At 44.1% G+C, this 12,523-nt stretch overlaps 1 protein-coding gene across 1 annotated transcript in view; it reads left to right on the forward strand.

Annotated features, from left to right (window-relative positions):
• The window catches only part of LOC109889236 (A disintegrin and metalloproteinase with thrombospondin motifs 20), a 199,781-nt gene that overhangs the window by 24,849 nt on the left and 162,409 nt on the right, over positions 1-12,523 (forward strand). The window contains exons 4-8 of the mRNA XM_020480514.2: positions 5,600-5,883; positions 8,795-8,878; positions 9,260-9,384; positions 9,499-9,539; positions 9,921-10,026. Of these exons, the coding sequence (XP_020336103.1) occupies positions 5,600-5,883; positions 8,795-8,878; positions 9,260-9,384; positions 9,499-9,539; positions 9,921-10,026 (640 nt within the window). The remainder of the gene's footprint in view (positions 1-5,599; positions 5,884-8,794; positions 8,879-9,259; positions 9,385-9,498; positions 9,540-9,920; positions 10,027-12,523) is intronic.

Here is a 12,523-nt window from a genome sequence, read left to right on the forward strand (position 1 = left end):
CGGTTCTCTGACCTCCTCCCTATAGGCCATCTCATCGTTGTCGCTGATCAGGCCTACCACTGTTGTGTCGTCAGCAAACTTAATGATGGTGTTTGAGTCGTGTTTGGCTACGCAGTCATGGGTGAACATGGGAATACAGGAGGTGACTAAGTACACACCCCTGACTGATCCCAGTGTTAAGGATCAGCGTGGCAGACGTGTTGTTGCCTACTCTTACCCCCTGGGGCGGCCCGTCAGGAAGTCCAGGATCCAGTTACAGAGGGAGGTGTTTAGTGCCAGAGTCCTTAGCTTAGTGATGAGCTTCGTGGGCACTATGGTGTTGAACGCTGAGCTGTAGTCAATTAACACCATTCTCACATGGGTGTTCCTTTTGTCAAGGTGAGAAAGGGCAGTGTGGAGTGCGATTGAGATTGCGTCATCTGTGGATCTGTTTGGGTGGAATGCGAATTGGAGTGGGTCTAGGGTGTCCGGGAGGATGCTGTTGATGTGAGCCATGACCAGCCTTTCAAAGCACTTCATCGCCGTGAGTGCTACGGGGCAGTAATCATTTAGGCAGGTTACCTTCACTTCTTTGGGCACAGGGACTATGTTGGTCTGCTTGAAACATGTAGGTATTACAGACTCGGTCAGGGAGAGGTTGAAAATGTCAGTGAAGACACTTGACAGTTGGTCCGCACATGCTTTGAGTACACGTCCTGGTAATCCGTCTGGCCCAGTGGCTTTGTGAATGTTGACCTATCACACAACGTTGGATGTGTGCATCTCACGTCTGGGTTTCCCTTTGTAGTCCATAGTTTTCAAGCCCTGTCACATCCGACGTGCGACAGAACCGGTGTAGTAGGATTCAATCTTAATCCTTTATTGACGCTTTGCTTGTTTGATGGTTCGTCTGAGGGATTTCTTATAAGCGTCCGGATTAGTCTCCTGCTCCTTGAAAGTGGCAGCTCTACCCTTTAGCTCAATGCGGATGTTGACTGTAATCCATGGCTTCTGGTTGGGATATGTACGTACAGTCACTGTCGGGACGACGTTGTCGCTGCATTTATTGATGAAGTCGATGACTGAGGTGGTGTACTCCTCAATGCAGTTGGATGAATCCCAGAACATATTCCAGTCTGTGCTAGCAAAGCAGTCCTGTAGTGTAGTATCCGCATCATCTGACCACTTCCGTATTGAGCGAGTCACTGGCACTTCTTGCTTTAGTTTTTGCTTGTAAGCAGGAATCAGGAGGATAGGATTATGGTTAGATTTGCAAAATGGAGGGCAGGGGAGAGCTTTGTATGCATCTCTGTGTGTGGAGTAAAGGTGGTCTAGGATTTTTTTTCTATGGTTGCACATGTGACACGCTGGTAAAATTTGGTAAAACTGATTTAAGTTTGCCTGCTTTACAGTCCCCGGCCACTAGGAGCTCCGCATCTGGATGAGCATTTTCTTCTTTGCTTATGGCCTTATAGAGTTGGTTGAGAGCGGTCTTAGTGCCAGCTTCGTTCTGTGGTGGTAAATAGATGGCTACAAATAATATAGATGAGAACTCTCTTGTAGTGTGGTCTACAGCTTAACATAAGGTACTCTACCTCAGGCGAGCAATACCTCGAGACTTCTTTAATATTAGACATCATGCACCAGCTGTTATTGTCCGTATCGTCGTTCAGCCAAGTCTCGGTGAAACATAAGATGTTACAGTTTTTGATGTCCCGTTGGTAGGATAACCTTAATCGAACGTCATCATTTTATTTTCCAATGATTGCACGTTAGCATGAAGAACGGATGGTAGCGGGAGTTTACTTGCTCGCCTATGGATTCTCAGAATGCTGCCCGATCTGCGGCCCCTTTTCCTGCGTCTTTTCTTCACGCATAAGACGTTGATTCTTCACGCAAAGGGCGTGGATCCAGTAAACATGGGATATCCTACTCGTCGTAAAAGGAAAAAGTTTCTTCCAGTCCACAGTGAGTAATTGCTGTTCTGATGTCCAGAAGTTATTTTTGGTCATAACAGACGGTAGCAGCAACATGATGTACACAATTTAAGAAATAAGTTACAAATAATGCAAAAAAATAATGAAACAGCACAATTGGTTGGGAGAATGTAAAACAGCCATGTTCTTCAGAGCCATCTTTAAAAAATTGATGATTGTGGGGTGAACAGGCAGTGGCTCGGGTGGTTGTTGTCTGTGATGATATTTTTGTCCTTCCTGTGACATCGGGTGCTGTAGGTGTCATAAAGGGAAGGTAGTTTTCCCCCAGTGATTCTTTGGGCAGACCACACTACCCTCTGGAGAGCCCTGCGGTTGTAGGCGGTGCAGTATTCCTCGTGTCTGAGGTGTTGAATTGCGACTCCACTTTGTCTCTATAATGACGTTTTGCCGGTTTGATTGCCTTGTGCAGGGAATAACTACACTGTTTTTATTCTGACATATTCCCAGTCACCTTGCCATGGTGAGATGAAGTGGTGCTCACTTTCAGTTTTGCTCAAATGCTGTTGATACAACTTCGATGTGTTGATTTAACTTTCCTAAAATTTGCTTTGTTAAAATCTCCAGCTAAAATAAATACGGCCTCAAGATATGTGGTTTCCAGTTTGCATAAGGTCCAGTGAAGTTCTTTGAGGGATGTCGTGGTATCGGCTTGAGGGGGGTTATACACGGCCATGACTATAACCAAAGAAAATTATCTTGGGAGATAATACGGTCGGCATTTGATTGGTAGGTATTCTAGGTTGTGTGAACAAAAGGACTTGAGTTCCTGTACGTTTTCACAATTACACCATGAGTCGTTAATCATGAAACATACACCCCCGCCCTTCTTTGTTCCTGTCTGCGCGATGAACTGAGAACCCAACTGGCTGGACCAACTCTAACAGTATATCCCGAGAGAGCCATGTTTTCGTGAAACAGAGTATGTTACAATCCCTGATGTCTTTCTGGAAAGAAACTGTCACCCTGAGCTCGTCAACTTTATTATCCAGAGGCTGAACATTGTAATATACTCGGAAGATGTGGGTGGTGTGTGCGCCTCCTAAGTCAGACTAGAAATCCACTCCGAGTACCTCTCCCCCGCCAGCGTTGTTTTGGGTTGGCCTCTAGAATCAGTTTAATTGCCCTGGGGGGTGCGAACAAAGGATCCGCTTCGGGAATTATATTCCTGGTCGTAATGCTGGTAGTGCTGGTGAGTTACCGCCGCTCTGATATCCAATAGGTCTTCCCGGCTGTAGATAATAACACCAAACAAATTCTGGGCTAATAATGTAAGAAATAATTCCCAGAGGTAAAGAGAATATAGTTGGTAATTGGTAGGAAATGATGTGTGTTGTGCAGTATATTGTCTATGGCCATGGCTGCCTTCCCGACACTTTACAAAAGTACACTTTATTTTGATGCAGTCTCAGTAACTTCAATGCAGGAAAACAGTATGATAGAGAGTTAGTATTGACGGTTAACTGGTCATTCCAGCAGGTGCTTGGATCACAGTCTTCTGCAGTCTTCCTCTCTCTTCCCAGCACCAGCTACTGATAGGACGGTTTGTCCGACCATAGAGATCTATCTTTCCTCAGCTGTGAGGCAGCATAAATATTTCAAGCCTTCTTTCTGTTAAGAGTCGGACAGCTCAGCACATGTGGCTATACATTAGCTCATATCCGGATAGCCTGATGCATGGTGTACTTTTCATCATGCATATCCATGGCCAAACCTAATCCATCCAAATACATTGTTGATCTTGGACCAACACATTGAAGCATTTTTTATGTATGTTTGATTTCTTTCCCCTTTATTTAACCAGGTAGGCCAGTTGAGAACACCTTTATTTAACCAGGTAGGCCAGTTGAGAACACCTTTATTTAACCAGGTAGGCTAGTTGAGAACACCTTTATTTAACCAGGTAGGCCAGTTGAGAACACCTTTATTTAACCAGGTAGGCCAGTTGAGAACACCTTTATTTAACCAGGTAGGCCAGTTGAGAACAAGTTCTCATTTACAACTGCAACCTGGCATGTCAGGCTTGCTCTCTATTATCTCTCTACTTTTGTATACTACTTTCGTAGTATGATCTCTTTGACAGAGATGGTTGAAGTCCGTTATTCCAGGTAAGGGGTTGGGTAGGGTTGGAGTGTGTAAGACCCTCTGCAGCTCTTATGGGCTGCCAGGAGGTTGCCTGAGCAAAAAGTGGAAGCCCCTCTACCCCAGTCCCACAGCCCTGACCCTGGCTCCTCTTCCCTGGTGCTGTTGTGCTTCAGCAGCATAGTGTCCCAGGAAAGAAATGACCTTCTGCACAGACAACATAAACACATGTAGTTATCCCTCTCCCTTCCTTCACCTCCACAAGTCTTTCTCTCTCATACCCCCCCCCCCCTCTCTGTCGTTCACTTTCTCGCTTTCTCTCTTTCTTTCTCTCCCCTCAGTTCCTCTTATCCAATCCTTATCCAATCCTTGTCATCAAGGTAAAGGAATCCATCTCTCACCTCTCAATGACTGAGCTCTGCTATGCTACACGTGCAGTTAATCTGAGGTCCATCTAACAGAGGGAAGGATTGGAAGTGATGCCAATGGCCTCCGTGTAGCCAGAGAATATGGCTGCTTTCAGGTTGTTAAGTGCTTTCTCCTTTGGCCTGAATATAACTGTGTTTGCCTGAAAGTCGGAATCTGGTATCTGTTGCATTTCAGCTGTAATGTTCTGTTAAATTTTTCCTCCCTCAGTGACCCTGTCATGACTTCCGCCGAAGTTGGTGCCTCTCCTTGTTCGGGCGGAGTTCAGCGGTCGTCGTCACCGGCTTTCTAGCTGCCACCAATCCACGTTTCTTTTTCCATTTGTTATGTCTTGTCCCATTACGTTATTATTGTTTCCCTATTTAACCCTCTGGTTCTCATTATGTTTTGTGCGTGATTGTTCCTGGTCTTGTGGTAGTCTTTTGTGTTAGGGTTTGTTAATCCCTGCGTGGATGTATTTTGGCAGATTTATTTTTCAGAGTAAAGTACGTTGTTTTACTCAGCTCTGTGTCCTGCACCTGACTCCGTCCTCACCTCTGCACAACTGACACTTGACAGACCCTTTCATTTGCTGTGTTATATGGGCCATGGTTTAAATGAAGTGGTTTAAATTCATGTTCCCATGTGGAGTACACACTGTGGCAAGCCCCTGGTAAATGAAGAGGCAGCAGTGGGAATAGTCTGTTCTTAATAATAGCCTTATTAGATGGATTTCTGTGTTTGTATAAGTTGAAGTTGAGGCACAGGAGTGCAGCTTGTCTGACCTTCAAATGTTTAACCTATAACCTCTGTTAGCGACCCTGTGTCATTGTTACAACTGTTCTTCAGAACCTTGGAATGACACAGTCATTTATGGAAGATTGTCTTGAAAGTCCAGTATGTGGGGGTTAGGTCTTTGGAATGTGGCTAAACTGAGGCCTTTCTCTTTAGCTTTAGACGTTCCATACTGCGGCAGGAAATGCTTGTAGATGTAACATAAAAGGTGTGAGGTTTTCTTGTCTTCTACCAAAATGTATTGTGTTCCACTATTTACACTCAGGTCCAAGTCCATTCCTATTACCATATTACCTTTAACCAGATTATGCAACTCTGTTAAATGACGTTCTATTTCCTAACAGGGGAAGATTCGGAAAGGCCAGTTGTCAATTTTCAGAGCAACAGGACTATGGTAGAAGAGCTGGATTCCCTGAGAGACCGAATGGGCATCCACCACACCGACTACGAGTTAGACCGCCTCTCCACCACCTCCAACTCCTCAGACCCCCGTCACAGAGCACCGTCCAGGCAGAAGAGGTTCCTCTCGTACCCCCGCTATGTGGAACTGATGCTGACTGCTGACGTCAAGATGGTGCACCACCACGGACACAACCTCGAGCACTACATCCTAACAATCATGTCAGTAGTAAGTAAAATATTGTTTTTTTAAATTATAAAGAAAAATACATGGTTGAATCTAGATTTGTTCAGTGGTTACTTACTATGGTTTCAGGAAGTGTAACTTTTCTGTGATACAAAGTCATTCACTTTAATATAAGTTAAAGTGGTTAATAATTTTGGTGTCTGGTTGGCAGTTCTGTTCACTTTCTACCGTACCCTATTTTCAGTATCTAAGGTTAACAGTTTTCCCCTCTATACTGTATGACATTAAACAATACTGTATGCATCTCCTTTGTGTAAAATATCTATCCACATGGGTGAAAACTAATGAGCAAAATCCAAACAGACCATTACAGTGTAATACAATATATATTCAACAAATTGGGAGACACAACAGTTAGCCTTTACCTGATGAATCCTGCCAAACAACTGACAGTATGTTGGATCCCTAAAATTGCAAGACAGAAATGCTGATAGCCAGTTTTCTCTTTCCAATGTTACTCTGATAGCAACCTGTCCTGCATAGTTAGAGATGTGACTCATAAAGGGGTTCACTGGGCTGACTCAGCTCTTTACGATCTTATTGGCTTTTAGTTTGGTTAACGTTACCATATGCTGGTGTTACTTCAACCAAAATACAACACTGTAAAATACTGTACCTATTTGGAAACATATGGGCCTCAGCTTTAGCCCTTTAAAGGCAATAGGAAGAATATTTTGGCGGTACACACACTTATTTTCACACATACACACACGTGCACACAGCTGTCAAAGAAAAACCTGTCAGGGCCTCTCAATCAAAAGACCTAGCACTCTCCGGCCAAACCAACAGAAACCAGACCCTGTATTTCAAACAAGAATAAGGAAATCAGCCAAGACTGATCCTTCATTGTCATGGTGACAGCACATTGTGCCTGTTAGTGGAGCAGGGGGCTAATGGGTGGGCTGCTAGCCCTCTGATATGATGTCATAGTGTTTACACTGACCACATAGACGCATTCCTCCAGGGTATCAGTCTTGATTGTCTGTCCATCTATTTACCAGGCTACATCATAGTCTGGGTGCCCTGTCTATCTGTTTGTCCACCTGCCTGCCTGCCTGTCTGCCTTTCTGTCTGCCTTTCTGTCTGCCTGCCTTTCTGTCTCCCTGCCTGTCTATATGTCTGTCTACCAGAGGAGGGATCTGCTTCACGCAGCCCCCTATGCTCTGACCAGCTAAATGTTTATAGAGGGCTAATGAGTTCCTGTCAGAGCTCTGTTAGGATAGCCCCAGGAGGATAGTGACCCACACTGATAGGGCTGAACCAAAAGAAAGGCACAAAAAAACTTTTGTCCAAGGAGTGGTGGGATAGACATAAGCCAAGCCCCCCCTCCCTCATCACCAGGGGGACCTTAGAGGAATTGTAATTACGTGTAATAATATCATAATATACTGTTGATTAAACTTACCCTGAAGGAATAAAGATATGCATTCATTCCTTCTTTTCTTCAACTTTTCCTGTTTTTTCAGTCAAGCCTTCAGAATGTGGTCTCTAGATCTACTCTCATTCAAAGTAATACTTGTATTTGCATTAGTTCAAATGGACCTATTGTCTGTTTTTGTACCATTAGTAGCAGGGGTTGGAACCCAAATCATTTTCCAATCGTTTTGTTCTGAACAGAACCATTATTTTTTTTGTTCTGTTCCACTGTTCCGACCAGCAAAATGAAGTTCTGAACCGGTTCGAACCCCCAAAAAATATCAGTTTATATTGCTCCTTTCTGTTCCTTTTTAAACCTCTGAAATAGACATTATTTTTTACATTTAGCTCAACATTGCATGACTTCACCAATCAGTGCGGATAGAGCAGCTTCTGTGGAGCGTGTAAGCGCCAGAGCAATCTGTAAAGGAAAGTCATTCAGAGCAATCTGTAAAGGAAAGTCATTCAGAGCAATCTGTAAAGGAAAGTCATTCAGAGCAATCTGTAAAGGAAAGTCATTCAGAGCAATCTGTAAAGGAAAGTCATTCAGAGCAATCTGTAAAGGAAAGTCATTCAGAGCAATCTGTAAAGGAAAGTCATTCAGAGCAAATTGTATTTTGCCGTAACAGCATGGTTTAATCATAATGAAAGACAAACACACACACACACTGTGCTGCCTGTCATTATGGACAGGCCAGTGTAAGGGCATGAGATGCGACAGAAATTTTGCGGGTGGGGAGAGAGCGAGAGAGGGTGGAGGAAGTTTGGCTTGAAGCACTGGGCATCTTGTTATGACATGCATCATCTGAATTAGGCCCACAAAATTATACCTACTGAGGAGTGGCTTCTATGGAGGAACTTTGAATGTCTTTGAACTTCTGAGAGTTGGTTAACGTTGGACCAGAGTGAACATTAGTTAGCTAGCTAACAAGCTTGTGTGTGCGGAGGTGCACTAGAATTAAAAACACGTCTTACCTTTTTGCAGTTAATAAATCCAACGTGAAACGTGATAACTATAGTATACTAGCATTGTAAAAGTTAATCCATTCTTCTAATTAAGTATCTCTCCCTAATTTATGAATTCCGCTTGTAACGTCGTCAGTAGGCCTCAGTAACATTAAGGGAGAGAAGCAGGTAGCCTACACACACACTGGCAAATATTTCCAGTTGGCAGGCAGATGCTGTAATAAGTTTCAAGTGAGGGCTTTGCATAAGCACTTTGTAGTACTGAAAAAAAATGCCCAGAACGTAAAAGAACGTTGTTAACCAGTTCCCGTGCTTTTAAAATAACTGTTCCCGTGCTTTTAAAATAACTGTTCTGTTCCGGAACAGTATAGATCACTTTCATTTCCGGTTCTGATTCTGTTCCTCGAATAATTGTGTTATTTTCTGGTTTTCAGTTCTGCTCCCTGAACCGGTTCCAACCCCTGATTAGTAGAGGTTTGCATTTCTTGTCTGTGTGTTCATCTTGTTACAGGTTGCTGCGGTCTACAGGGACCCTAGTGTAGGAAACCTCATCAACATCATGATTGTCAAGCTGGTTGTCATCCACAATGAACAGGTAAGAACAGACACTGGGGCTGCAGTGAGTGAGTACTCTGAGACAGCTGGCGTCAGCCACACGTGTACCTTGTCTCTCTCTGTAGCCCTTCAGAAGGACACTGCACTCCTTGTCAGAGGAAAGCCTTAAGTGAAATCTCCTCAGAGAAAAATATATTACTGTTATGTGCTACTACCACAACTGTGATTTGACTAGTCTAGGACTGAGGGCATACAGCACATGGGCTTGTAATGGTAGATAGCTAAATATTTTCAATTGTGACAGATACATGGTTAATTATTTGTTTTTGTTTTTTTACATCTGGTTACATTTTTTTTAACATCTTTTAGCTAGGAATACTTGTTCAAATCCTCACCACTGTCTCTATGTCATGTCTCACAGGATGGACCCTCAATAAATTTCAATGCTGCTACTACCCTCCACAACTTCTGTGTCTGGCAACAGACTCAAAATGTCCAGGATGACAGTCATCCTTCCCACCATGACACTGCACTCCTGATCACCAGGTACAGTATTTACTTATCCATCTACATTATCTTACTACCCTAACACACATTCAACTGCTTTTATACAGATGATGAATAATGGTATGTATTGTTTGTGCTTGTGTCTTCTCACAGGGAAGACATCTGCCGAGCTAAAGACAAGTGTGATACATTGGGTAAACGAACAGCTTCACTTTAAGATAAACACTTCTGTTTGAATGTTTCACAATCAGCTAGTATCTAAATCATAAATAACTTGGTTGGTGATTGTATCTTTTCAATGTATTATACGCACGTGTGAATTGTAAATGTGTTGTCCCTGAGACACCCTCGGAGACTGAGATCTAATGTACAGTAATGAGTTTATAACAGAAGCTGACAGCTAATATACTGTAGTGACTGATCAGAATGGTGTAGTGTTTAGTAGGAGAGGGTGATGGAGGGCAGTACTAATCTCTTTTACGGAACAGACGTTTGATGGCTTACTCGCCTTTAGTGGTGGAGCGGTGGAAGGATTTTTTCCCTCTGTCCGTTCAAGCAGCTGTGTGACCTTCCAGGGCTGGCGGAGCTGGGGACCATGTGTGACCCTTACCGGAGCTGCTCCATCAGCGAAGAGAACGGACTCAGCGCCTCCTTCACCATCGCTCACGAGCTGGGCCATGTGTAAGTACCTTCTACACTCCCCTCTCCCCTGCATCCCTGGCCCCCTCCTGGTCCTACCTTACAGGCCCCCTGGGGCCTGCCCCGGTCCCGCACAACAAAAGCCCTCTTATCCTCGTTTCAAACGCAGGTGGAAAGCATAATAAAGGAAAAAAGGGATTTAATAACATGCCAACCTTAATACCCTAGTGTAGCGGCCTGAGTTAACCCTGTAGGTGTTACAGCTTTGAGGAGGAAGCCAGGCAGCCAGGGGGATCTGTATGAGACTAAGCTGAACGTCACCACTGCCTGGGCTTTAGATGTGGTGGACCAGGGGCCTCTGTATGCGGCGCCCATTGTTTTCAACTTGACTTCAAGATGGAGGGAAGTCATATCAAATGTTTGTCATTTAGTGAGGACGGAGCACAATTCATTATCAAAAGCTGAATAATGTGAGTTTTCCAGAGCTGACTTATCCCCCAGCCTGTTCCAAACATTACCCCTAAAAACCGGAGCTCATCACAATGCGGCCATACTATACTGCATAATATTGCACTGTTATGATAACAGCGCTCCCTGCCTGGGCCTGTTTTCACAACACACAGATGTCACCAGGTGTGTGAACGGAAAGAGAATCCATATGAATGACTGCTCTGTCGCCAGATGACCAAGTCACAACATACAGTATGACCCAAGCTTTCATAAGCCTCCATATATTCTAAACAATCACCATGACATAACCGGGTATACATTATGTATCTCTCTCTCTCTCTCTTTTCTCTCCCTGATGGTGAAAGTGGCAGTTTTATGTTCCTCCTGCTCTGGCCAGTTGTTGTTTGTTAGTAAATGGAGCCAGTGTGAGCCATTGGGTTATGAAAGGCAATTATTCTCCTTCCCCCTCAGTCAGGCCCAGTGCCGCGCCTCACACATTCCTCCAGAGAGGCTGGCTCTTTGGGCCTAGCTAGCGGAAACCAGCTATCTTGTGTGGATCTGTTTATGCTGAAGTTCAAACTGCTGGACTGGCAGTTGGCTTTCCCTCTTGATGCGTTTAATTGTTGGGCTGCGTTCACAAGCCCCTCTCCTGTGTGTGTGTGTGTGTGTGTGTGTGTGTGTGTGTGTGTGTGTGTGTGTGTGTGTGTGTGTGTGTGTGTGTGTGTGTGTGTGTGTGTGTGTGTGTGTGTGTGTGTGTGTGTGTGTGTGTGTGTGTGTGTGTGTGTGTGTGTGTGTGTGTGATGGTTCCCAGCGCTCTACTCTATGTGACAGGGCTGTGATGTTGGTAAGATCTTTCTCTCTCTGTCAGAGTGATGACAAAGCCTGTTGCTACAGTCCCTAAGGTCTTGTTTACATTCTCCCCCAAGTCATACGGATCCCAATCAGGTCCTTTTCTTCACTGTGAAGATACACCCTTATTTATGGGGTGTAAAAACATGATTTGGAGGGATGGATATGATGGTGTCGTCTGTTTTGATGCAGCTTGTTTTGTTTCAACTCAATGAGAGGAGTCTGACTGTAGAGACAGTAAACTGAACGTTACAACTGGTTAAGATAATGATGCATTTAAGACATCAACTTAGCAATTCTCCCTCCTGAGATCCCATTTCCCTGACTGAACACAGACGGTATATATCCCTCTCAGACAGATAGAGAGCAGGCTCGCTACAAACCCCACTCTACAGTAATTTATAACTTCCTCAATGCAATAGGAAAAAAATAAATACTACCCCCTGCAACCCCCGCCGGCCCCTGCAGTAAACACCACGCAGCTGTGTGTGTGTGTGCAGATTTATGCCGACCTCATCCCTCCACTAACACAGCACACACAGCCAGTTGAGGACAGACAGGACATCCACTCAGTTCAGCACAGTCCAGCAGCTACGGCTGTTGCGGTGACCGTATTACTGCCACACCGGCAGTCATGAGTCATGACCGCAGTAAAATTTCACTTGACTGAGTAACGGTAATCTCCTCTTATGCACACACTCTGGACATGTGTTAGTAGTTCCCAACTCGCTAACAATCATCAGGTTGCTAATTGCCTGGTACTCAGGGCTCTATTGTCCCTCTAACCACTCTGATGTCAATGCAACTGAATTTGAAAATCACATCAAACACTTAACAAGACAGTATGTGCTTTTAAAACTCACCTCACTGTGATTGATCCATTTTGAAAAAAGAAGTTCAACAGCAGGTTGAAACTGAGTGTAGGACATGGTCATTGTGGATGTTGTTTCAAAGCCTAACATGCTGACTAGACCCCAAGTTGATTTTTTCCACCCAAACCAGACATGATCAGGACACGCAGTTTGAAATATCACAACAAACTCTGAAACAATTATTTTAATTTGGGGACAGGTTGAAAAGCTTTAAACAGTTATGGCAATTTAGCTAGATTTGTGCTGGGATATAAACATTTGGTTGTTATTTTACCTGAAACGCAGAAGGTCCTCTACTCCGCCAACTAATCCACAGATAAAACGGTAAACCGAATTTGTTTCTAGTAATCTCTCCTTCCTTCAGGCTT

Source organism: Oncorhynchus kisutch, linkage group LG4, assembly GCF_002021735.2.
Source record: "Oncorhynchus kisutch isolate 150728-3 linkage group LG4, Okis_V2, whole genome shotgun sequence".
Taxonomy (NCBI): Eukaryota; Metazoa; Chordata; class Actinopteri; order Salmoniformes; family Salmonidae; genus Oncorhynchus; species Oncorhynchus kisutch.